The sequence below is a fragment of the Enhydra lutris genome, unplaced genomic scaffold (assembly GCF_002288905.1).
Source record: "Enhydra lutris kenyoni isolate GAN:26980312 unplaced genomic scaffold, ASM228890v2 scaffoldscaffold15, whole genome shotgun sequence".
Taxonomy (NCBI): Eukaryota; Metazoa; Chordata; class Mammalia; order Carnivora; family Mustelidae; genus Enhydra; species Enhydra lutris.
The window spans coordinates 27507007-27534173 of NW_019154099.1; the positions used below are offsets into that span (position 1 = coordinate 27507007).

Genomic DNA, 27167 nt, shown 5'->3' on the forward strand with positions numbered 1-27167 from the left:
TATATTGTCAACAATACTCAAATTTTTTTAAAAAAGTTAATTATCTAAAAAGCCTAAATCAGTGGACTGGGAAACACAATTAATATGGACAAATGCAAATTCCTAGTAAAAGAAACAAAGAATTGGCTTAATCAAATTGGCTTAATAAAATTTTATATTGAAAAGGCATGTCACTTAATGAGTCACACATTCAGCTAGCAAAACAGTTTTATGAATTATGATGACATGTATAAACTATTCTCCAAACTGAGGCTTATGTTTGTTCCAGTGTCTCTTCACTAGCCTGTTCACTTCTAGAATATTGTATGGGAAGAGTTGGGGACAGGGGGTGCTTTAAAAAATGGTCAGCCAAGAAGAGATGAGGAGTGGTCAAAGGAAATGAGGATATTTGGAGGACCAAATAGGTACTATAGCAGAGGTACTAAACTATAGGTACAGTACCTCTGCTATAGGTACTATAGTACTGTAGTACCTATAGCAGAGGTATTATAGGTACTATAGCAGAGGATTTGTTTATTTAAATGGCTAGAACACAGAAGAATTAGTAGACTTGTTTCTTCACGGAGAATGTAATAAAGTTAAGGTAGAAGCAAATCTAGCCCCTCCTCACTCTTGAATTTGCTAAAAATAGAGTAGGCTTTCCACAAAAGCTTAGATATATAAAAATGGCTAGGGATGATGCAAGAATTGTTACTCCACCGCAGGGAAAGCTGGATTATGTAACATCTGACATCTCAAGTCTATGTCTCTTCATTCGTAACATTCATAGAACATTAAACAGCAAAAATATATGAGTCTCACTGATACATAATAGACTAATATAGAGCTTATAGTAATTCAATGTATATACTTACAGGCAATTGGCTATTAGGGATTTAAATTAGAATTATTGTGTAAACAATATATGCCCATTTCCTCCTCAAAGTTATCTTACTATAGGGGCGCCTGGGTGGCTCAATGGGTTAAGCCGCTGCCTTCGGCTCGGGTCATGATCTCAGGGACCTGGGATCGAGTCCCGCATCGGGCTCTCTGCTCAGCAGGGAGCCTGCTTCCCTCTCTCTTTCTCTCTCTGCCTGCCTCTCCATCTACTTGTGATCTCTCTCTCTGTCAAATAAATAAATATAATCTTTAAAAAAAAAAAAGTTATCTTACTATATTTTTTCCAGTAGTTCAAACCAATCAGCAAGAGAAAATCTAAGTTTAATTTTGGCAGACTCCATCATGACGCTTTGCCTTCAAAGCTATTTACAATGTTACAGTGGTATTATCTTCATCTATGTCTATGTACTTTTCTCTTCCTCAGTCCTTTTAGTTTCTTTGATTTTTCCACACCAAATCCTGTGGTCCCATAATGTTTGAGAGTTTAGCTTTAGCTGCATCAATTATCCATAGCCTAAGATTCACATGTATTTGAGTTAATCAACAGCTCTAATGTGGGTATCAGCTATCACTTTCTGTAAAAAGCCAGCTAGTAAATATTTTATTCAATTCTGCTCTGTATGTGATTATAGCCATAGACATTATATAAAGAGAGTAGCTAAGTTACAAACACATTTTATTTATGGACACTAAAATTTGAATTTCATAGAATTTTCATGTGTCACGAAAAATTCTCCTTCCTATGATATTTTTCCCCGTCCACTTAAAAGTATAAAGCCATTCTTAACTCACAGTCCATGCCAAAACTGGGGAAGCAGGGTGAATGTTACCCAAGGAAACAACTTTTGGACACTGTTCCATTGCATGTACTAGTATGTACCTTCTCATAAATAAGTTTATGAGAAAGTCATTGAAGCTCCTTTACCTTCTAGAAACAGGTAAGTATAGAATGCTTTAAAATATGTAACTCTAAGAGTTTTGTTTTCACTTCTCGTCTGTTCTATAAATTCTTTTTTTAAAGGATTTTATTTATTTATTGGACAGAGAGAGAGATCACAAGCAGGCAGAGCAGCCGACAGAGAGGGGGGAAGCAGGCTCCCTGCTGAGCAGAGAGCGGATGTGGGGCTTGATCCCAAGACTCTGAGATCATGACTTAAGCTAAAGATGGAGGCTTAACCCACTGAGCCACCCAGGCACCGCTGTCCTATAAATTACTGCCATTCTCTTGTAGGTTGAGCTATCATTTTAAGTCTTATCATTACTCTCAAAAATATAAATGGTATGTTCCAGCACATGAAAAACCCCTCAAACTTCTATTTTCCCTTCAAGGCTACTTCCCTAGTTCCATCATTCCTTCAGATGGGGGTATATCTTCTTCTCTAGCATTTAACATTTCACTTTTAATAGGTCTTCACAATTAGAATCTTTTCAAGCAAACAAAGTTGCAAGCATTATTCTAATTGCCCACTTGGGTTTCATACTATTTAATATGACAGAGGAGTCAAACATTTTCTTGGGGAAAATAAAACTTCCCTCATTAAGTTTAACTGATACATATCACGGGAGTTTACTGGTTTTGCTACAAAGTCTATTGCGTAGAAATTTAGAAGGTTGATTTATTAACTTGTTTCCCCTAATATTTAGAATTCTGTAAAGAACCTATTCCTCACCCTTATTATCTGAGGCCATTCTCAGTCTGGCTATTTTTTACCAGTCTGGCTATTTTTTTTTACAAAAATTACTAGAATTGTCTCATGCTTTTCTTGAAACTGTTTGTTCTCTATGATCCTTACCTGTCAGCATCAAATTTGAAAGTATATAGGTGGCCAGCATCAGAGGAAAGGGGCGGATAGGCCCTTCAGAACTTCACAATGACCAACGGAACTTCACTTTGACATTGGCAATTAAAGCTACCAGCTTTGTTTTACTAATGATAAATAATAAATTAAAAACTATCAGTTTTTATTTTCTCTAATCATTCTTAATTGGAGCCATTGTTTCTTATTTAACTACTATGACCATTTATACCACCAGTGCATTCAAAAGTCCATAATTTCCTTTAATCTATCCACAGCCAAGTTTCTGAAAATATTTGCCCCAAGAGACTAGGAAATGCGATATCACTATAATGTGGGAGGTGTTGGCACACATTTCAAGACACAGAGCTCCATCCCTTTCTTATTACCTTTTTGCATATTTCCTTCCTTTTTCCCTATCTCCCCCCTTTCCACTGCCAACCTTAATTTAAGAAACCACAGGAATGTTGCTGACTTTTCAGTAATCTAGATTGTTTTCTATAGATGCCTTTCGGAGGAAACCCAACTCCTTCCTCTTACTTACCTTAACTCTGACGATAAAGGATTTATTAAAGGAAGTTTCACTTAAGTATTCTAATCAACATCTGATAAAACACAAACTATTTTAAAAATATATCTGGGGGTGCCTGGGTGGCTCAGTGGGTTAAAGCCTCTGCCTTAGGCTCCGGTCATGATCTCAGGGTCCTGGGATCGAGCCCCGAGTCGGGCTCTCTGCTCAGCGGGGAGCCTGCTTCCTCCTCCTCTCTCTCTGTCTGCCTCTCTGCCTACTTGTGATCTCTGTCAGTCAAATAAATAAACAAATCTTTAAATATATATATATATATCTGTATTGAAAATATAAAACAAACCAAGCTTCTAATGTAATTGGAGTCTTCTGGATCCATGTGCTACTAGCTGATGTCCAATTTACCTAGATAGAGTTTATAACAAAGTCACCCATTAAGATTTTAAACTGCTGGGGCGCCTGGGTGGCTCAATGGGTTAAAGCCTCTGCCTTCAGCTCAGGTCATGATCCCAGGGTCCTGGGATCGAGCCCCATATCTGGCTCTCTGCTCAGCTGGGGGTCTGCTTCTCCCTCTCTCTCTGCCTTTCTGCCTACTTGTGATATCTATCAAATAAATAAATAAATAAATAAATAAATCCTTAGGAAAAATAAGATTTTAAACTGCTAAATTCTGCTCTTCTGCCATATTTTTCCTTTAACTATTAATCTAAATCTTGTCTAAATGAGAAATTATAAAAATTCCCAGTTTCAAGAGTGAACATTATATAATTAATATTATGAGGGTGATTCTCTATAGTAATCATTACTAAATTTTCAAAAATTAGAATAATCACATTCTATAATACTTAGTACCTTTTCTTTTTCTTTTTTTTCTTTTTATGTAGTGTTCACTGGCATTTTCTCAGCTAAAGATTTTTAAGATGATCTGGGTCTTCTGTAATATATATATATTTATAGAAAATAATGTAATATCTATATATCATAATATAGAAATAATATAATTATATATTATAATCTATTTGTCTATCTATAATTTTTCTGATATGGATACTTCCAAAAATGATATGAGGGACTAGTATACATCTTTGTTTATAGAGCCATTATTGTAAGAAAAACTGCTATTAGCATATTATTCAACGTTCTATATAAGTAGTCACAAGTCCTTTTTTCTTTTTAATGTATAATGACATTACCCATCATTTAGTGTCATACAGAGCATTATAATTGTCCTAAAAAATCCTTATTCTCTCCCTATTCATCCCTGTCGTGCCCTGGAACCACTGATCTTTTTAGTATCTCCATAGTTTTGCCTTTTCTGGAGTGTCATACACTTAGAATCATAGTGTGTAATCTTTTTGGTCTGGCTTCTTTAACTTACCAGTATACATTTAAGTTTTCTTCATGTCTTTTCACGGCTTGATAGCTCATTTCCTTGCGGTTCTGAATAATAATTCCATTATATGGCATCAAGAATTTAGCTAAGCTACTCCATGGTATTGCTGCCTGGGTATCCATTTTGTTTGGCCAACTGTCCTGGAGGGACTTGCAAACACATACATGCCCCAGATAGCAACCACAGAGTCACAGACAAATGTAAGTCCCTGATAGGATCTCCCCCAACAGCATGTGAGATTAGCAGTCTCCTCTTACATAGGACCCCTGTGGGGTTTACCAAAATGCAGCTCTTCTGGTTTTAATGGACCAATCTAGGCCTAGCCAAGGAACCTTAAAGTATTCTACCCATGGACCTTAATACAGGCATCTGCCCCAGATCCTGCCTTGTTCTTTTTGAACTCTGCCTTGACCTCATCATGTGATCCCTTGAGGTACACCTCTGGGTACTTCCTCTAGGACTCATGAGTAATAAAGTTCTCTACTTCAGTTTTTCTTATAGTCTGTCGTTGGACCATGATTCACCATCAAGCACCCTACGGTCCATTTAACAAATGTTAATTTAACAAAGTAACGAGGTACCATTTTTTTTTTTTATCCTTTCACCTATTAAAAGACATCTTGGTGGTTTCCAAATTTGGGCAATTATTTTTTAAAAAGCTGCTATAAATACCCATGTGCAAGTTTTTGTGTAGACATAAATTTTCTACTTCTTTGGGTAAATACCAAGGAGGTGGCAAAATATACAATCATATGGTTAGAGTAAGTTTAGTTTTGCAAGAAACCACAAAACTATCTCCCAAAATGGCTATATCATTTTGCATTTTTACCAGCAATGAATAAGAATTGTTAACAGGACCTTTTATGTAAGACATGCTCCAGAGGCTCCCTTAAACTCAAGTGTATTATATTCAGGAAAACAAGGTAATGATTATGTCAGATAAAGATGAGCATGAGGTATCTTTTAGTTTAAAAATTAATAATATATTCTGACAGTGCACTTAAAGTAATTTGATATAAATACACATTATAAAATAAGTGAAAAGTATACCCATACACATATAGAGGTATACACATACCTTCCCACACAAGGGGAGGGAGAGAAAAAATTGTGTATATACACACATGTGATTTTTGTATAACAACAATGTTATCTTCCACATATAGTGTATTTTTGAATTTATAAAAAACAATGAATTTTATCATTTTGTTTAGTTTTTTCACCTACACCATATTATCTATTTTTTATATGTAGAATAGAATTAGAAAGAATGAGTCGCATGCCCAAGGCAACACAGCTATTAAGTGGCAAAACCATAATTTAACACTTCTTGTCTTCTAAAAACAAATCAAATACTTTTCCACACCTTAAGGCTCATGAGACCACATGTGTATACACATGCATGCCCTGCTAATACAACCATTTAAACACACTCATTATTTGAAATATATCAATTAATTTCCTATGTTCATCTTTCTCTTAATAGATACAACACCGAATGTAAGGGTAGCCTAACCTAATATGGTTTAGTATTATACCCCTGTTTCTACCTGGTTCTAATTACTGTAAGTGATTTTTCCTCATAATTTATTTCCTATCACCTAGCTGTTTTGAAGTTAGAGTTGTGTAATAAAATCACAGATTAAGAGATGATGGTTTAAGATGATGTTTGGTACAGGCCGAAACAATCATGTAAGAAAACAGTTACCTTAATAACAGATGTCTCAACTCTGGATGGGGGACTCTGAACTTGGGCCGCTGCTGCCATATTTGCAATGGTGCTGAGATGGTTCATCTGGCTCATTGCCATGGTGACAGATGCTGGAGGTAGGCTGACAGGGATTAGAGGATGGGGCATCATCATGAAAGGAAGTTCCAGTCCTATAAAAAATACACATATATCATCACTGCTCTGGCCAAATAAAACTATGAAAACTATGAAACATGGTATATCTCATTTATTAAAATGGCAAAGAACATAAATCATTGAAAATTTAAGCATTTAAAAAATGTTCTAATAATGATTGCTAAAGGAAAAATATTTGTCCCCTTTTAGGCAACAATATCCACTCACCACTCAAGGGAATTAATTTTAAGGCTAACTAGTTCGGTGCCATGTTTTATCCTGTCACCACGCTTCATGTGTTTCATACAAATGGTCAATTTCTTGTTGTATTATTCTTCTGATCAGTCTAATTCTTGTTTAAAATATGAGGGTTTTTTTTTTTTTAGCTTATCACAATTAATTATCTCTTTATTCTGTCCTATATTTTACTATCCAATAATTAGATTCTTTTTTCTGTGCAACTACTTTTAGTGCTAAGACATGCCATTATACAATTTGGCAGAAGGTGGTTCTGCTGAAGGGGGTGGAGAGGATGACTAAGTGCAAGGCTGCGAGGTCCAGGCATGCAGAGTGGGGTAAGAGAAGCATGAGAACCCTAGGGTGGGCAAGAGTAAGATGTTTCCTTATCCCAGGAGACATCACTGCTGCTTGTGGTGAATGGATATATACATTCGGATACTATATTATTCCAAGTTTTCTAATGATTAATTTGAAATGAGGTTTTATTTATTTATTTACTTACTTACTTACTTACTTATTTATTTTGAAATGAGGTTTTAAAAAGTATACCCCATTTGGATATTGGCCAAGCAACTTCTGGGGATATAATCTCAAGTAAGTAAATTTCCCCCAAACCATATTTTCTTTTTTGTTTTTATCTTACATAGGTCCTCAATTAAAAAAAAAAAAAATTCTACAATATTTAGCCTATTTTTGGAGTCTAATCTAGTTTGACTAACCAAATTAAGTTACAATGGGTTCTGTTATATACCTAGAGAATTAATTACTTTGTGGAACAGAAGACCCCTGGTAATTGTAGACTTATCCTTATATTAAGGGATATTCTAGCCACCATTTAGAATTAAAGTTCCTCGTGGAATTCCACCACAAATCCTAAACATGGAATCATTAAATGCCCCCACTTGGTTAGAAATAGTACAAAGAACATAAGAGACAACTTTACAAAGGTTTATAAATGAAATGTGTGTGTATCAATAAATATATCACCTTTTTCCAACTACAGAGAAACAAAAGTTGATGATTATGGCGATATAGTATCAAAGTCAAAACAGTACATTTGTGGGCTGGCATCTTAATAATGATGGCCATGTCTTAGATTTCAGTAGATTCTGAAACACCCTAATAGAATATATCTTAGAAGGTGTTTATGAATAATTTGAATTTAGATATGTCCCCAAATTAAATTAACTTATTGTTTAACTGAATCTGTTGAATATACAAACTACCCACTTGAAAGAAAATTTCTGTAATGTCCCCCATCAGTTTATGAGTTTTCATTTCTTAAAAAAGGAAATCATATTTCTTGTAATGTGCTTAGAAACAGTAAAGTTGGTAAAACTCCAATTTCAATGCTTTAGCTCTATTAAAAACCTCATTGTAAAATCTCTACGACATAGTTTTTAATGAAGAATACTTAGTTACTGCCATGATTTTTTTCCATTTACTTCATGAAGACAGTTAAGGTTCAATATATATTCAAACTCATTAGCTCAATACTGTCTGGATCTTAGAGTAAATTGTTCAGAAGTGGGTAATGAAAACTCAATTCAAATTCTTCAGCAATCAAACAAAGCAATTTTATTAAACAATGAAAAGAATCAATTAAAATGGATATCTTTATTATTTTATAAGAAACCATGACAGCTTTTGGCTAAAAAAAAGTTTATAGTTTCATCCAGAAATGACTCATAAAAGAAATTTCTCCAACTTGTTCCTACACTGTGATATAAAAGTTCACTTCCATATTCTCAAATTGAGGTACTTTACTTTTCTACTTATGCCTTTTTTGACACTTATGCCAAGGTCCTAGTCAAATATGTAAAAATTGTAAGTATGAATTTTTCAAAGGTATGGTATCACATAAACATTGAGTGATAAAACATTTTTAAAATCTCCACTCTACAACACCTTTATCAATGAATGGTCAAATTTTTTCTTTACATTTTTACTTTTCATAGTATCAGTTAAAACAAAAATTGAGGCATAATCACCGACAGTTGATATAGAAATAATATTTTGGAGTGAATGCTATTTGAATATGAAAACTGAATTGGGAATTTGTAATTAATGGATAACCTTCTCTACATATTTCATTTACAATATCCAACAAAAGCAAGCTTTATATTTTCATAGTATTTTGCTTATATGGGCAATTAATATATGGAGTGTAGAAAAATATTCACATTCATTATTTTAGATTCAGTTTGAGCTCTGTTTATATCTATTACCCACTTTTGCTTTTCTGTTCACTTGAACCAATTTCTTCTTTTATTTGAATTCTGATTGCCAGTTAATAAGTTGGAAGAAGTGATTTTTCCAAGTACATTTCAGTTTTACTGTCATAGTAGAGAAGCACTGTAACTCTGTTTTTCACATTATATAAAATATTAAGCCAAAATTCTGACTGAATCATTCAGAAACAGATTATAGACAAAATACCATCTATTTTCACATCTCTTTTGCATCACAGAATATTAGTCCCTTGTGTAAGGTAAATATCAATCATCCATATGTGAATTTTCCATAGCAAATTTATAACACTAGATTGGATTTTCCCACTACATAAAATGCTCCTAGCCATCTCCGCCAATCATCATTTGTTAAATACTCATGATGTTAGCTCATTTGGGTAATAAATAGAGCAAACAATTAAGAAACTAAGTCTGATGAAAAATATACAATATATAACTAAATCAGCTGTAAGTGATTTTTGCATTATTTATAACATCCTTTTCTTCTGTTAGCATGAATAAATAAGAATTGAAAATAGGCCATTTCAGAACAAGACTTACCCATAGTTATTAAATGTATAATTTCAGGTGCTTTGGTTTAAGCCAATATATTCAGTGGGATTGATATAACCTATACACACACACACACACACACACACACACACTATGCCTACATACAAATACATATACACACATATACACATATATACCTTTAAAAGTAAAGTGTACTACCATGCCTACATGAAATCTTGCAAGAGACAGAAGATTAAAGATGTAAGAAAAATTCTTATATTCTTATATTTGCTAAGGAGAGTTAGAGAGAAACAGAAAAGAACTGATGAATTTCTCCTTCCCCATTCTATGGAATCACAGTGTTTCTTGACTTTATAATGGAAGAACAAGATGAACTTGATATAGCCCTTGTATCCTCAAAGAACACATACTGTAATAGGTTGTTAAGGCATGTATGCAAAAACTCATAAAATAAAACTATAAAATGGTTTAAGCCAAGGAAACTGGTCATGAGTTTATGAAAAGACTCAGAGAGTGTATCCAGCTGTTGATTACTTGGGATCTGTAATCATACTTTTATGTTGGGGATAGGGAGTGGCAGGGAGAGAGGATCTCCCATACCTGGTCATACACACAGATTGTGGAGAAGGGCAGAAACAGTCTCAGGATAGACATCTGCTTACATAGGTTAAGCTGAGGGTAGAGCACAACAGGCAGCCCTACATGCTGATGTTAAGAGTGTAACTACAAGCACAATCAAGGCCAGCCACGAAAGCTACAGCATGATTTTGGTGGAGTGAAAATTAATAAATGTACAGTCTTACAATAGCCAGAGGTAAGTAGGTACATAAATGAAAGAAAATTGAAATTAACGCCTGATTACTAATTCTGTCTCTAGCTAAAAGCTGTTAATTATGCATTTTATATAACCTGAAACAATTCCATTCTCCTGCCTAATTATATAGATATTAAGAATTTATCAACAAAAATGTATACAAACATATGGAACCTATTTACAAAAAAGTGACTGTGTGTGTTTTTTACACAAAGTGACTTTCTGTAAAAAGATGTATGTTCTTCAGGAATAAGCAAGGTGATCTTCGGATTCAGTGTAGCTGAAATGTGAATCTGTAAAGACCAAGTATGGGAGATTCTCTCCCACCTTCTACTCTCTCCACCTCAACATTTCAAAATAGTTCAGATTCTGAAAAAAAGCGGATGGCTTGATGCACTGTCTCAGTCTGTCTATGAGCTCAGATGACTTATCTTGGCTTGCCCCTATTTTATATTTTAACATCTTTTGGGATACATATTTTGTGATGGACCAAGTTTTGAATTCAGAAATATACTGCTTTGAGGAGAAACCCTTAAATTTTGAAAGCTATCTCTACTCTAAAGGTAATCAGATTATAGGACAGTCAGAACTGATAGGTTACAAATATAAAATGGCTTTGGTTTTCCTCTAATTAGTGTCTTCAAACATGTTTTGTCAAGGCTCCCTTTTAAGCCCCTTAATAGCCTCCTAGAATAAAAAAATCCATTCTGGGGGTGCCTGGGTGGCTCAGTTGATTCAACAACTGACTTGATTTTTGCTCAGGTCATAATCTCAGGATCATGAGATTGGGACCCATGTTCAGTGTGGAGTCTGCTTGAGATTCTCTCTCTCCCTCACCCTCTGCTCCTCCCCTGTGGGCACACATGCTCTCTCCCACAAAAACAACAACCACAACAACAAAAACCTCACAAAAACAAACAAAAAAATTCATTCCAGTTAACACTCATCTCTCTTTCCCCTTCCCCATCAACATTGGCCAGCCCTAGAGCCTAGGTCGTCTGGAAGACATGGGCTTGGCTAGTTTTTTTATCCATCCTCCTCCTTTCTTTCTCCTGAATAGTAGGATAAAGGCCTCCTACCCTACCAGTTTCTGCTCAAGTCCTCCCTGCACTGTACTATAACTCTGCCTATCCACCATCTACATCTTCCACATGGCAGGTACCTAAATGCTAAGAATCTCCTAAGCCATGTCTGATCCTTTAAAGGGGCCCTTCCAAAGGAACTTCTGGAAATCTCCCTCAGCTTCCTCTTCTTCTAAACTCCCAGAACTGCCATTGCCTTTGAACCTAAGGTCCTTCTCTTGGTGTGGGTCCTCTTGTTCCAATTATGTCCATTCTCTCTACCCTACCACTTCTCAATTCTTTATCCCCATGCTCAGATACATACAGAAAACAGAGCAGCAGTTCACATCAAAACAGAAATGCACCCTTTTTTTTTTTCGTACTGGTTACATTTCTTAATTAGTCTAGGTCTCCATTCTGTATATGACAGATAATCAACAGTCACTGGGCAAAAATCCATAGCAAAAGAGAAAACAAGATGAACAAAATTTGAGGAAAAGCAACACCATGAAAAAGAAGGTCCAAAATGAATAGAGCAACTAATTTGAAAGATACCAGATAATTCAGGAAAGATATTTTCAAATTTTAATTAATGCCCACACAAAGATTTAAGAAACACTATAACTTTTATATACTATAAAAGAAGAAGAGGTTATTAAAAAATAAGACATTCAGCTTTGAAATGAGGTGGAGTCACCCATAATCCTTGAATCGTTCTCCTGGAACTCCCCCCCCTTCCCTTTACCTGGTGTGAAGAAACGCTCTCAAAAAGGGTGTCAGTGAGCCTCCCTCCCCATCAGATGCCGTCTCTTCACTACAAGCATTTCCATAACTCCCCTCTACCTATGGTCGTACCCTCTAGTAATGCAGGAGGAGGAGATTTGTAGGGTCTGGAGTGATAGAATAAGCTGGTTCAGAGGGCTATAAATAAGTAGTAGCTGCTTGTTACTTTCCTTATAATGAGGAACGCCTGATACCTTTTGTTCTTGCGTGAGACCACAGGAAAAATTCTATTCCATATCTTGTTACGTGGTATATTCAATAGAACCAATGACAAATATGGCTGTATTATAAATGAAATTTTAGTAACAGATTCTTGCCAATTAAACTGAAATGAAGGGAAAGAAATGTGGATGTTTAGCATTTGGAATGCTATTTTGCAAATCAACTGAAACATTAAATTATCGATTAAGACAGATGTTCAAAAAAAAGATTACCATATTAAATGTGGAGATAATCATTAGCAAAGAAGACAGGATCACTTTGTTTTTTGGAACACAATTTTTTAAGTAGAAAAGGAAATGCAAAATGTTTTGGGGAAGCACTGTTTCTTTTTAAGAAACAAACAAAAAAACCCCCCACAAACTTTAGGTATGTATATGAGTGGCACCAAGTAGCCTAGCCCAGATAATCATATTTATTATTTTATCTTGCATATATCTAATGAGAAACAGATTCCAAAAGGGAAGCCCATAGTATTTTTAATGAATTTTGGATAGAGTACATGTAAAATAACCAAACACAAAATTAAAGTTATCTGTAAGAAAACAAACACCTTTAAACTATCATGCATTATAATAGTAAAAGTACACGTAAATGTTATTGTCCTTTATATCTAGATAACATGTAACTATTCATTCAGATTTTCCCACAGGCTGACCCTGATAAAGGAGGCAAATCTCCGAGAGACTAACGGTCACACCACTGCTTAGTGAGTGACGCTGATAGACTGTGACGGGAACCTGACATTGTCAAGATTGGTTTACAATGAAAATGATGGCAAGAGCAGGCATTTACTCCATACCATTGGAGACCACTTAGAAGGATGTCAACGCCATCTTAACAATGGAGACAAGACTATTCAGTAAGAGTAAATACTAGTCACAGACACTATGGACGTTCAGTTGTTATTCCAAAGGTAGTGAGAATAAACAAGTTATTATCTGTCAGAGGGTTAACTTCACCCTGGTGAAAAATGAGATACAAATTGTCAGCTCTACTCCTAGTGCTTTGCATAAACAGGAGAAACAGTCCTCTCATGAGTTACTGTAATGCAATCTTTAAATCTTTTTCTGGATAATGTCTGAGCTCAGTTGATCTACATTAGCTTAAAAAAACACTGAAATCTTTTGGTGTTTTGGTTCAACTTCATCAAATTATTTTAAAATGAAGAAGAAGTCATCTTTTCCAGGTACAATTAATTATAGGCACAATTTTAAAAATAAAACAAACCAAAATAAAATATTCCAGTTTAGGTATCGTGGTTTAGCAAAAACAAAAATACCACGAATGCCTAGGTTTTAATGCCCCAAAAGAAGGCCATTTCTAGAGACCAAAATTTGTATATGTACACATCTCATGTTTGATTTGGAATTGCTGGCAAAAAACAAAACTGGTTGGCTATCATGTAACCAATCCTGCTTAGCTGATGTTCTTACATCAACTTATTTTTTTTTTCTTAGAAAGAATAGTATTGTGATGAATTTTAACTATTCTACTACCAATAAATATGAGTCATTTAGTAAACATGTTACTCTCCCAGAAATAGACCTATTTTCTTTAGCTCTCTATCATTAACTAAACCTTACTCTGTGTTACCTGAGTGGTATTTGTTAATTAGGAATTTAAAAGTTGCCATACAAGAAAGCTTCTATTTTTACCTGTGATGTATTCTTTTGAATGCAGAGCTACTTTGATACATTTAATTTGATATATTTAATGGTGAGACTATCACACCAGTGTTATTAAAGTCCATGGACTCATCAGAACAAGGCTAATAGCTATATTTCTTCACCAAGTTGAGATATTTCTATTTCCTTACATATTCTGCAGTGTTGCTGAAAGTGGCATAAGTTAACAGCCTACACAAAATGACATACAAAATACTGGAAATCAGGACTGCTTATTTCTTTTCTTTCTTTTTTTTTAATTAGTTGAATGTCCTTCACCACTGTTAACGATTATTGTACTAGAAAGACTGAGGAACAAATTGCAAAATCAGAACTGGAGTTCAAGTCACTAAGACCAAATGGAATACAAAAAAGGGTATTTAAAGAACCGGGAGACATATAAAAAACAATTATCCTGAGAATCCTTGAGGAATCATGGAAACCCCGAACAGCATTAGGTAACTTAACGATAGATAATGGCTTAGGTTTGAAAAGTCTTGATTTCAAACTCATAAAAATTATTAGAACGAATTGTTAGATACAGAATGAAATACTTTATATAGTTTCCCTTATTTCGTACCAAATTCCAGAAAGTTTTGATACAACTTAAAATAAAAGAAGGAAGGCCATTACTATAAAGATAAAAGGTTAAATACTTTACGTGGAGAAGACAGATAATTATATCAGAAAACACTTCGCTTTTTGATGCTTTTGTTTTCTCTGGACTCATTAGCACCATGCTCTAAGTGTTAACCAGGTAAAATGGATCCCCAAAACAAAACAAAACAAAAGCAGACTCAGAGTAAACAGTTACACAGGACTCAATACAAGGAAATAAATAGTAGCCAGATTAATTTGTATAGACTAAATATTTTGATGTTTTGCTAATATGGACTATAAGATGATTGGAAGCAAGAGCCAAATGTTTTTATTCAGTGGAAATGATCATGTTGCAACAGATTGTTAATTTGCACAGTGAAAGTATAATGCTATTACGGACAGTGTAGAAATAACAATACTAAAAACACGTATATGTTTTCCAATCTAAAACATGTTCATGAAATTCTTCAAAATAAAGCAGTTGGCTATAATGTATCTATGTTAATTTAACTGCATCTTTTAACCTTTCTCATTGCCAATGTCAATGAATTTCTACCTTTCCCACTTTAACTCATCAAATTATTTTTCCATTAGGCAAACAAATGAACTAGAAATTCTCTCTAAGGATACTGTAATTTCCCTATAGATTTACAATTACATCAAATAAAATTTCAAGTTAATATACTTTATATACTGTTAGTAGAGTAATCAATGTCATGGTATATAATATTAACAACTTTATGTTCATGGGTAAGTGTTGCTCATTGTCAGCTGACATCAGTTTTAATTTCCATTGTTTTAATGCAATGTTTTTCAGGCTTAAACTATTTATGTTGAAATCAAAAAACCTTCTTCTCACTTGAGCCAAAACTGCTATTAAATTTTCCAAAAAGCATAAAACCCTCATAGGTAGGATGGCATACTCATGGGAATTATCTCAGTATTTCTCATTTGTATGTATGTACATCTTAAATTATCTTTGTCCAAACCTGGCTGGCCTTAAAGAATGACATCACCCCAATTTATAAACCAAAAACCTAGGGATCATCTTTATCTCCTCCTCTCTCACTGTGTGCCACAAATATCCATTTTGTGTCCTGTTGATTTCATCTGTATAATTTACCTCTACTTCTATATCTGCCCCTGTAATCAGATTCAAAGATCATCATTACTTTTAAGTACAAATCTTATACTGTCACTCTCCTGCTTGGGGGACTTCAGTTGTTTCCCATTGTTATTAAAGAAAGACCCAACATTTCACGTCTCAATCTAAGCACCACACGGTTGGCCCTATGTTTCTTTTGTTCATCATTGTATCCCCAGCTTTTAATGAAGTAGGACTAATTTTCAGTCAGTTCTTGAGTTTAGAGGTGCAATTCTCAGACCAATTCTTAAATTTATATGAGGTAAACTTCAGTGTGGCTTTTAAAAATGCTGAGCTATAGCCTTTGCTCTTGAGCAACTTACAGTGTGGGAGAGAGATACACAAATATAGCAAATATGTACCTAATTTTATCCTTGGGAATAAAAAAGAGAAGATGAAGAAGAGGAAGTATGTTTGACATTTTGGAAATAAACTTGATAGAAGTTGTTAACCATTTGGGTACAAAAGGGGATGGAGAGAGTAAAATGTGAAAGATGACTTGAGTATCTAGACTAACAATGGGCTGTGTGGTGATATCATTAACGAGGATGATGGTGATGATACCTACCATGTATCATCGACTCTTAATGTGCCAGGCAATGAGGTAAGTTTTTATATGTACTACCCAATGAATCTTAGGAAACTCAGAGGTAGATCCACATTACTGTTATAAAGGTTGGCTTCATCTACCCCAAGATTTAGATTCTGGAATTCTGAACATGCAATCCAAACTTTGAATTGACAAATGAGGAATATCTGACTTGACAATAAATAAAAATGAGTTCAATTTTGGACTTACTATATATGAGATATTTCAGGAACAGTCCAATAGAGATTGACAACAAGCAATTAGAAATACGGAATTGAAATTTGGGAAACAAAGCAGATACCCAATGAGGTAGATTTTGATGTCTTTGATTCATAGCTGGGAGATTAAGCCGTGATGCTTCAAGATGGTATAGAAAGCATAAAGGCATTTCTACTAAAAGTGTATTTCTACTGTAATCCACAGAATAAGTCCCAAATAAGGCAGCTGAATGACTTCAAAACAAAACAAGGAGAAGAAAAAGAAGTCTGAGACATTGAGCAGGATTAAGCAAATATTGATATATGACTCCTACAATAAGTTCTTAGCACAAAAGAGTATCAATGTCTGTTTATAACGTTCAAGTCTCTCCACTTACTTCGAAGCTATAACATTCTTTTTAATAAGAAAATCAACATGAACACCTGACAGATCTTGGGTCCTCAATGAATACCGAATGAATGAATGTAGGATATTATGATTGAACAAAAAGTTTTAACAATCCCATTTAAGTAAACAGACAGAACAGAGACCACACACACACACACACACACACACACACACACACACAAATAGACACAGCTAAGCATAGCTCCAAGAGGTGCCATTAGTCCAATTTCTAACATGATAAATAATTACAATATCAAGCAATTACAAGATCCGCTTAAGAACATTATGGAGAGAGGCAGCTTTAAATCAAAAGACTACATATCACAAGTAACTCAGCACATCTGAAGGGCCACTGAAATAATATTATATTATAGTGGTAGATTACATGCAGATGGCAGGCCTGTTGAAAGCTACTGTTTATGTGAAACCAAATCATTCTTTCCATAGCTTTTATTATATGTAGTGAAGACATACTATTCAAAGCACTTTTCATCAGTTTTTCATGGGCAGACATGGCAGGTGATTTTCAAGGTCAAAATGACCACTAAAATTTCAGTTGCTAGCAATGAAAAAAATACTTAAGAAGATTAGCATTTAATGAGTATAATTTCATTTCTACATTTTAACTCCAATTCAGGAATTAAGTATAAGCACTTATTTTTCTCCCAAGAATAAATGCATACAATATGCTTTCTACAATGTGAATTAGAATAAGAAAAATGGTTAGAAAATGTGTTTTGAAATGAGGACTGATTTTTCTGATTATATCAACACACTTAGGTCAATATAAAGTAAAATTTAAACATCCTTATTCATTTTTTTATTTAAAAAAATATCTGGTTAAACTCTTAGAACCACAGTATGACCAATGAAGAATGTAAGGGAGAATACAACCAACCTAAGGTTACACAATGATTCAGTATCAGAATTAAGTGCTAAACATAGGTTGTATGTTCATTTAAACACACACACAAACACGCACACACACATGTTAGTATTTGGATAAATCATATTCATTATTTTTCTTCCATAAAATTTTCCCAACATCAATACTAAAAAGATGCATACCTTGTTAAAAAATAAATAATGAATGATGAAATTACCGCCTTGTCTAAAGTGCTCAAATGGAGAGACAGAATTTTTAAAAGTCTATAAAAACAAAACCTATACAAATTGTCTTTATCTATACTCAGGATATTGTATTTCACATGTTTTCAGTGTAAAGGGAACTGTGCCTATTAAAAAAAATATCTTCTAGGGAGGGATCCTTAATTACTTAATCATAACTAGCTATCTAATTGTAGAAAATACTATCTGTAATAAAAAAAATTATTATGATCTGTTATTTTCCCTTGTGATCAAAAATCTGTCTTAAATAATTTCAATATCTCCTCCAACATTAAAATTTGCACTATTTCTTTTTTTCTCTGTTCTACCACACATGTTCTCTCACATTATTACACAGGGAATGTTAGAACCATTGTCAACAGTACACAGATGCTCTCATTTAGATATACCTGGCCTAACACCTGGGTAAATACACCTTGTTAAATGTTGCTCTTAATTAAAATAATTTATATTAAATAACTACTTAAAACTTCAGTTAGTAGGCTACGACACAATTTTTCAAACCAAATTAAATACCTCAAGAACTTTGTTTAGTTTACATGGTCTGTATAGAAATGCTTTTCCACTTTGGTAAATTTTGAAATTTTATTCTGTGCGCTTTCTATGAAGAGTGGCTTTTCACAAAGAAACCTCTTGAGTATAATTTATACTTTATCATGTACTTGGATTATTTTCACCAAGAATTCTAATTCTGTTATGGACATACCAATAAAAATTCAAAAATAATTTATTGTTTAATGGCTATATATGTAATACAATGTGGGATTGTATACATTAGCTATTTTAAATTTAAAAAATCTACAAAAGTATTAAGAGTTTAAGAATAAAAGGCTTAATTTTAAAATATGTCAAATTTCTATTTACTGTGAAAATAATTTCTGAAAATCATTCTTACATGAATTTGCTCAGGTTAATATTAAGACATGTTTAAATTCTGGCTTTGAAAAAGATTTCATATTCTTGTCTATCCAAAAGTCAAGTTAATACTGCATATTGAAAATCTTGGAGAGGAAACAGGAAGAAATCAGCACACTATTAAGATTTTGATGCAGCCATATTGAATAGAAAAAAAATGGAAGTAGAACAGAAAACACAAATAAATTTTTAAAATATCAATATATAATCATATAAAGAGAACCAGATGCCAAGAATGTTACAGTATACAAGACAAGGAGCAAGAAATTATATTTAAAACACCACTCTACAACATACACTTTATTTTTATTTATATATTTGAATAGAATCAAATATACATAGAATGTTAGAGTACAAAGCAGACACAGAAATCATTCACTCATTTTTTAACACATATCCAACACCTATTATGTATCAGGCATTGTTGTAAGCACTGGGACTAGAGCAGTAAAGAAAGGAAATAAAGTCTGCATCCTCATGGACTTTATATTCTAGTTGGGAGGTGAGTAGAGAAAATAATGAGCAAATAAATAAATAAAGTGACATGATACATTAAATGAGACATCATTCCAGAAGGTTGAAATAATTTTTTTTAAGATTTTAATTATTCATTTGAGAGAGAAACAGAGAGATGGAGAGAGCATAGGCCAGGGGAGAGGCAGAGGGAGAGGGAGAAACAGACTCCCTGCTGATCTGTGAGCCCAACATGGGGCTCGATCCCAGGACCTGAGATCAGTTAACCATCTGTCACCCAGGTGCCCCAAGAATTTTTGAACATATGTGATGCATGTTAGCTTGTGAGTTAGGAGAGCTAATACTAGAAAGACTTCTCTGAGAAGACCTCACCATCAGGCACAGTCCTCTCATTTTGCAGCAGAGGACATGGGTTCAGAATGATTAAATGACACTTGTGAGGCCATATAACTCTTCAGGATAAGAGCTGGACTTGCAATACATTTTTTGCCGGAACCTTGGTCCTAAATCCTTTCTACTGCACAACAGAGCACACCAAGTCAAGAGAATTGCCTGAACTGTTAAACAAGGCAAAGATAAACATAAATGGTGGGTCTGGCTGACAGCTGGTAGCTCCACTGATGGAGAAAAAAGTACATATTAGGAAAGCATCAGAAGTCGGAAAGAATTAGGTAGACTAGGACCAGATTATGGAAGTTCTCAGATGTCAGGATGATGAGTTTGGTCATCATCTTAGGCAGGCGAGAGATATGATTAAAGCAATGTATCAGATGGTCAGAAGGAGGAGAAGGAACTCATCATCAGGAATAATCATCACAAGTTCTGTCATCCACCACATTGACATTGATGTGACCAGGGCAGGAATCCTGATTCTCATATTTCATGCCACTGGAAAATGGATAAAACAGAAAAAAAAATCTTGTGTTCTCTATCAGTAGAGTTTTCTAAGATGATGATTGAAGAACAAAATTGGTTTCCAGAGCCAGACATGACAAAACAATTATGTTGAGTGAGGACCTACTGCATACTCTTCCCTATATCTAAATCCCATAGCTTGTAAACTAGTTCCTTTTATATATGTACCAAATATTTTTCCCAAATAAAAGGAAAACTATGGAAGTCTTCACATAAAGAGATACAACAGAGGGCAACAGCTTACCAGTGGATATGAGTTTTGGCCTTTTTTTAAGACCCTCCCCAAATGACACAATTAGAGAGGCAGAAAGGAAATATTCCCCTAAAATTAATGATTTAATCATAAGGTTTCTGAAATAAGACAAGCTTGACTTTACTATTTTATTGAAAAATTAAATCTGGAAATGTGTTTTAATATTGCTATTTCTATTCTGTGCAAAGTGCATATTACCGTTCTGTAGCACCTCAAATAACTGTTATCATACAGAATATTATACACATCAGCAGAGAGCAAAACAGTGTTTACTAGCCTGACATTGAAAAATATACGGCAGTAAAATAAACACCCCCACCTTAGCCACTATTTTTGCTATTCTTCAGTTTTTGTCACTGTTCACAATTCTTGGGTTTACTAGTATGCCTCAAAAATAACAATATATAATATATGTCATGTAGGTAATAATGTCTAAATGATGCCACAAAAACTTGATTTGCAATACTATATATAATAGCTTACGGGAATTGTATATCCAAATGTATGCATACAAAAAGTACTTACTTTCTTGAGCCTGATAAAATCATAGGCCATGATAAGCCTTTTTTGCCTGAGGAGAGTTTTATTTTTCTTATCAAAATCATAAAGGGATCATATTATATTAAGTTGTGCACATATGAACTAAAGCACAATGTGATTTTTTTATCCGTATGAGATGTCTTTATAAAGCAGATCATTTAATTGGACGATTTTTGTTGTCCTACTCCAAACTTTTCAAGTTAAATTCTATTTTTGTCCGAATGATTTGAAACCTAGTACAATTTAGCATGCTAAAACAAATTTTCAAACAGCTTACTATGTATAGACTGCTTTTAAAAATTCAAAACATCCCCCATAGCAAATGTCATTTCTTTCATAGTTACAAAATGCAAACTCCAAGTGTTTTATCCTAATGAATAAATGAGTTTGTCCTTTATGTATAAAATATAGTTTGTGTTTGTTGCACAAGTTTTTAATAATAGATGAATTTTAGGTTTGCTCCAACATATTCAATAAAGTGTGATTAATTTGGTTTTTCAAAAATGCAAACTAGACATTACTATATTACTTCGCAAAATGCACAGCTTGCAACATTATTGTCTCAGTGGGATCTTAAATTGAATTGTAAAATGTGTCTTATTTCCAGTTTGATTTATGTAAGAGATAGCAGTGGATAATGTCCCTTTTGAAGTTTCACTGCTTTGTGCGAACAAACAATATAAACCTAAAATTCATAATACAGTTTATTAGAACCCAAAGCAAACTTTCGAGTTATATCATGTTTGACTGAAATGAAAACTTACAAGAGACTCAGAATACCACCTTTCTAATGAAACAACTTCTTGAAGGTTCCTATTATGACAGATTATACAATACATTTTTGACATTTTCTGTGATTTTTATTATGATATTTCAAGTAATTACCAAATCATGTTTTTCTCCAAAAAAGCCTTCCTGTGCCCTGAGAATTAATCTATGATACCATTTAACTTGGCTTTTTGAAGTAAATATCACCAGATAAAAGCCAGCTGGATCTGAATAATAGGATACTTGAATGAATGTATTAGTGTTTGAAAAAGAGAGTACAAATCTTCTAAAAAGATTAATTTCCATAAAAAAGATAGCTCCCAGATCTACAAAAGAATAAATTCAAAAACATAATAAACTCTCAGAAAGAAAGGTAGATTAAAGTAAAAGCTGCAGCACCTTGTTACCACAGCTGCTGGGAGGCAGTGATTCTGTATCAATTACGTTTGGTGGGTCCTGTAGGGCTCTTCAAAGCTCTGTGTGCAAAGCCTGAATATGGGATACAAGTGACACCGTAAGTAATAACTTCAGCGATTAATTTTGATGCAACACCACTTCCATTCTGATCTTACTCTCAATATTTACAGTTGAGAGAAGCTACAAAGGTTCTGAGGGGAATATATGAATCCAGTAAGGATGGGTTTTTCCCCCCTTCATTTATTAAAGATGTGGATATGAATTTTTCTTTGTCATGAAAATATCGCAGCTTTATCACACGACATAGTTGCTGACATCATCATGTAAAAAGACCTGAGTTGGCCAATGGACTTTATTTTCAATATCCTGTTTCAAAGCGGGTTCTCTACAAAGGGCCATGCATTCTGTTCACACGACTTCTCTGTTTTAGTTTGGATAGTGACTAATATAAAAGCGAAGTTAGGCCAGGCAGAAATTCCTCTGGCAGGTAAAATGTACCTTTCCGTCTTGAATGATTCTTATGCTACTATTACCTTTAAGAAAAAAAACTGGAAGAAAATGAGGAGATAAATTAACTTTTAACTTAGATTAAATCCTATACAAATGTAAATATGCTAAAATAATTGACATTAAAATGCTAGATCAATCTGAGATAACTTCATGAGAAATACAAAATAATGAATAAAAGAAGGGAAATTACTATCCAACTTTTTTTTTTAAAGATTTTATTTATTTATTTGACAGAGATCACAAGTAGGCAGAGAAGCAGGCAGAGAGAGATAGGAGGAAGCAGACTCTCTGCTGAGCAGAGAGCCCGATGCGGGGCTTGATCCCAGGACCCTGGGATCATGACCTGAGCCGAAGGCAGAGGCTTTAACCCACTGAGCCACCCAGGCGCCCCGGGAAATTACTATCCCATCAAAACAACAAGAGAAGAAAAATCAACTGAAGGAGATTAGTTAAGTGATTTTGGCAACTATATTTTGAAATTAATTTTATTTATATTTTTAAAGATTTTATTTATTTATTTGACAGAGAGAGATCACAAGTAGGTGGAGAGGCAGGCAGAGAGAGAGGAGGAAGCAGGCTCCCTGCCGAGCAGAGAGCCAGATGCGGGGCTCGATTCTAAGACTCTGGGATCACGACCTGAGCCAAAGTCAGAGGCTTAACCCACTGAGCCACTCAGGCGCCCCAAAATTAATTTTAATATTTAGAATAAAACAAAGTGCTAACTTCCCTCCATTTAAAAAAAATTTTTTTCAGTACACTGTCAAAATCAACCCCAAAATGAAATGTACCCTAGTAATTGCATATGTCTGTTTAAACTAGGCAAGTGGGTTAAGTATAGTGAGATGTTTAAATATGAAGTCAATGTCCATCATCATGAACACACAAAGACACATTCCCGTTATCAGAAAAACAGCACTGAATGGAAAAGGCTATAACGTTTATCTGGAAAAGATTTTAAAAAGAAAGGTTGCCTTCTCTGCACTCATATTAACTATTAAATGGTTATGACAACTTTAAGAGTAGCTCAAGAATTTCTTTATCATAGTTCTTCAAGAAAGCTGCTTTTAGTTAAAACATAAAAATGGTAGTTACAAGGTTTCTGCAAACATAACTGCCATTCCATTAAGGAAATGGTGCAGCAAACAGTAAATAGTGGCCTCAAGGGAAATGTAAGTATTGATTTTATTACTGTGTTGGTTGGTTCGTATTTGCAATTGTCAACTCTAATTTTGGGCTATGCTTTAAGTATCCTTAAAACTGCTTAAGGAAAGGACAAATATTAATTGGAAAATATTGATAATTATTATCCTTATGCGTTAAATATCGTAAGAGGTTATTTCTTTCCAGCTTTTGCTAGACTGTCTCTTAAAAACAGGAAATTTTAATTTTGCTATACATAGTAAATGAACAACCAACTCATTTCATTAAGACAAATTATATACTCATTTTGTATACTATAAATCAGTATTTGACTCTAGGAATAAAATCAATTACTATGAAAAGTGTAAATACGGTTACATCCTTCCTTAGAGTAGTTTGGAAATACAGCTTTGAAATTCATTGATAGTTTTCATTCATCTAAAACATATAAAACAGCTATGACACTAATTGTAAGTCTAGAATTTTTATCATATTGAAATAAACCACAACTCATAGCCTCATTAAATATAAAAAAATCATATACTAAAAAAACACAAAATTTGCCAATTTAATATAATTAATATGTTTTATATTATCATCATCATTATCTTCATCATCATAGATTTCCTCTTTACATTTCAGTAAATGACATTCACACATTTATGCTAAAGGTGTAATTAAGAAACACAGATCATTTTCTTAAACCATGCCAGAGAGCATCTCTGTTTAATATGTAAATTTTCAACTATACCTACGGGGCTGTAAATATAGTCAGTGTTAAACTTCTACAATTAACTAAAAGAAGTGTTTATGCTACACATAAATTTTAGAAATGTCCTCTGTGGAAATCTAAAGAGGTGCAAATTAATATTTAAAAAAAACATTATGGCTGTTCTTCAGATTAAAAAACATAAAGTATTCTTAGATTCACAAGCCATACAGTAGACTTTAAACATCACATATCAAAAAGAGAAAGAAAACCTTTTATAAATACACACAAAATCTTCAATGTCACTAAATGCCACACCCCAATATGAATCGACGAAGAGGGTGAAAGCAAAATGGTTCCCCTGGTTTTAGCAATAAAGTCGTACTTCCATTCATTTTGTATTTTTAAATATTTAGAGAAGAGAAATGTCTTAATGAAGTAAAATCTTGCTTTCACTAGAAATATGGGACTTCTTTGTGGATAACACATATTCAATATGTGTTTATTGGACTACATTTCTCAGTTCCAAATAATTAAAATTTGATAGATAAATATATAAACTGGCCTCATTGGTTGGACCATAGACTTGAATCTCAGCTCTGCCATTTACTCCACAGTTCAGAATAAAAGTCATGAGTATTTTTTCATACTCACTTTGGAATTCACCGTAGACTAGAAAGCCTTGCACAGAGACTACTCTCCTCAAATGCTAACTGAATGAATGAGATGCATACAAAAATTTTAGCAAGACATCTGGAAGCACTGAAGTTTTATTTGCAAAAACAGGAAAGGTAAAATTGGAGATAAATAATAATCATTTAAAAATCAACAGACTTTGAAAATACATTTTTGTTCACCTTCATTATCAACCTTCCTGAGACCACTGTATCGCTTCACGGTGTCTAAGACCGTCATGTTTCTCATTTGAAACTACTTCATTCTCCTTCTCACTATCACCACTGACTATAAGCATTTTTAAAGAAAATTCTAGAGAAAATGTATTGTACATATGTTAAGGTTTCTTAATACAGATTCTAAAAAATCAGGATTTTTATTTATAATATAGAGCTGTATATAGCAGTGATTTTCAAACACAATGGTTTCAGGATCTCTTTGCACACATTGGTCATATATCAATATTTATATCAGAAAAGGAAATCAGGAATAAAAATATTTATTTTTTATTAAAAATAACTATAAATTCATTGCATATTAGTATAAATACCATGTTTTAATAAGAAATATTTTCCCAAAAAATACATTTTTGCAAAATTCTTCAATGTCTGGCTTGTGAGAAATTATTTGGATTTTCATATTACTTCTATATTCATGTTTATGTATACATATATATTTTTATTTGTTGCAATGCACAAAACATGTAGCCTTTAAAAGCTCCAGTATACTCATGAGAGAATGAAGTTTTTAAAAGGTAAATAAGGTTTCAGTATTATTATGAAAAATATTTTGATTTCTTGGACTCCCTGAAAGTGTTTTGAGAGCCCTTCCCTCAATGAATCATGGAACCACACTGCTCCTACACCAGATAACATTTTAGGACATTTTAGAACATCTGGATATGTATTAATTTAGTAAATCAAATGATATCCTAATATGACTCCAGTCAATAAGAACAAGACTAGAAAACTTGCTCTAAAATTTCTTACAGAAAAGTCATTACTTCCATGCCAACAATGGAATTTTTTTTTTTTAAGCAGGAATAAGAAAGTGAACTCTTTTCTCTAGACTTAAATTTAGCTCACAAGGAATGACTAGTTAGTATTCACAGTTAGGTGGCAGAGGAAGCGTAGAAGTTGGTAAGTTAGAGGTGGCTTTTGATATTGCCTTTGCCTTCCTGAGCATAAAGACTCACTCTGTACTTCAAACACTTCATCTGGAAAGTGGGGATAGCACCTGTTCAAGGGTAAGCATAGAATTAAGTAAGATGATGTACATGAAGCATAAAGTACATAGAACTAGATAATTAATAAAGAGAGCTATTATTAAGTAGAAAAGTCAAGGGTGAGATCACAGGTGTTGAGGTCAGACAGAAATGTGACAGGGACAAGATGTTCAAGAAGCTATGTGACCTCAGTCTGTCATGTATAATGTACCAATAATCAAGGATAAGTATCAAATTAGCACTCTGAGTAGATAATAAGCATATACGATGTACCTGACATATAACTCATATGAGGAAGAGGAGGGGAAGGAGGAGGAAGTGCCTGAAAAAAAAAGGATAATTTCACTGTGTCAATTTGGGGTTTATAAAATTATAGAAAGGAAAGCATGACAATCCTTAAGAAATATTATACCTAAGAGAAGCACATTTCAAAACAAATAGAGAAATGATGAATACGCCATGAATATTAAAAGAAAAAAGGAATATAATTTGAAACTAGAAAGGTCTAAGAACCCAAGTAGAACTTGACCATCTTAGTTTTACCAAAGAAAAGTGCAACATTCCTTCAAG

At 33.7% G+C, this 27167-nt stretch overlaps 1 protein-coding gene across 1 annotated transcript in view; it reads right to left on the reverse strand.

The window, feature by feature from the left end:
* Positions 1-27167, reverse strand: part of LOC111147074 (dachshund family transcription factor 1) — a 422181-nt gene that overhangs the window by 121308 nt on the left and 273706 nt on the right. The window contains exon 4 of the mRNA XM_022502954.1: positions 6303-6475. Within this exon, the coding sequence (XP_022358662.1) occupies positions 6303-6475 (173 nt within the window). The remainder of the gene's footprint in view (positions 1-6302; positions 6476-27167) is intronic.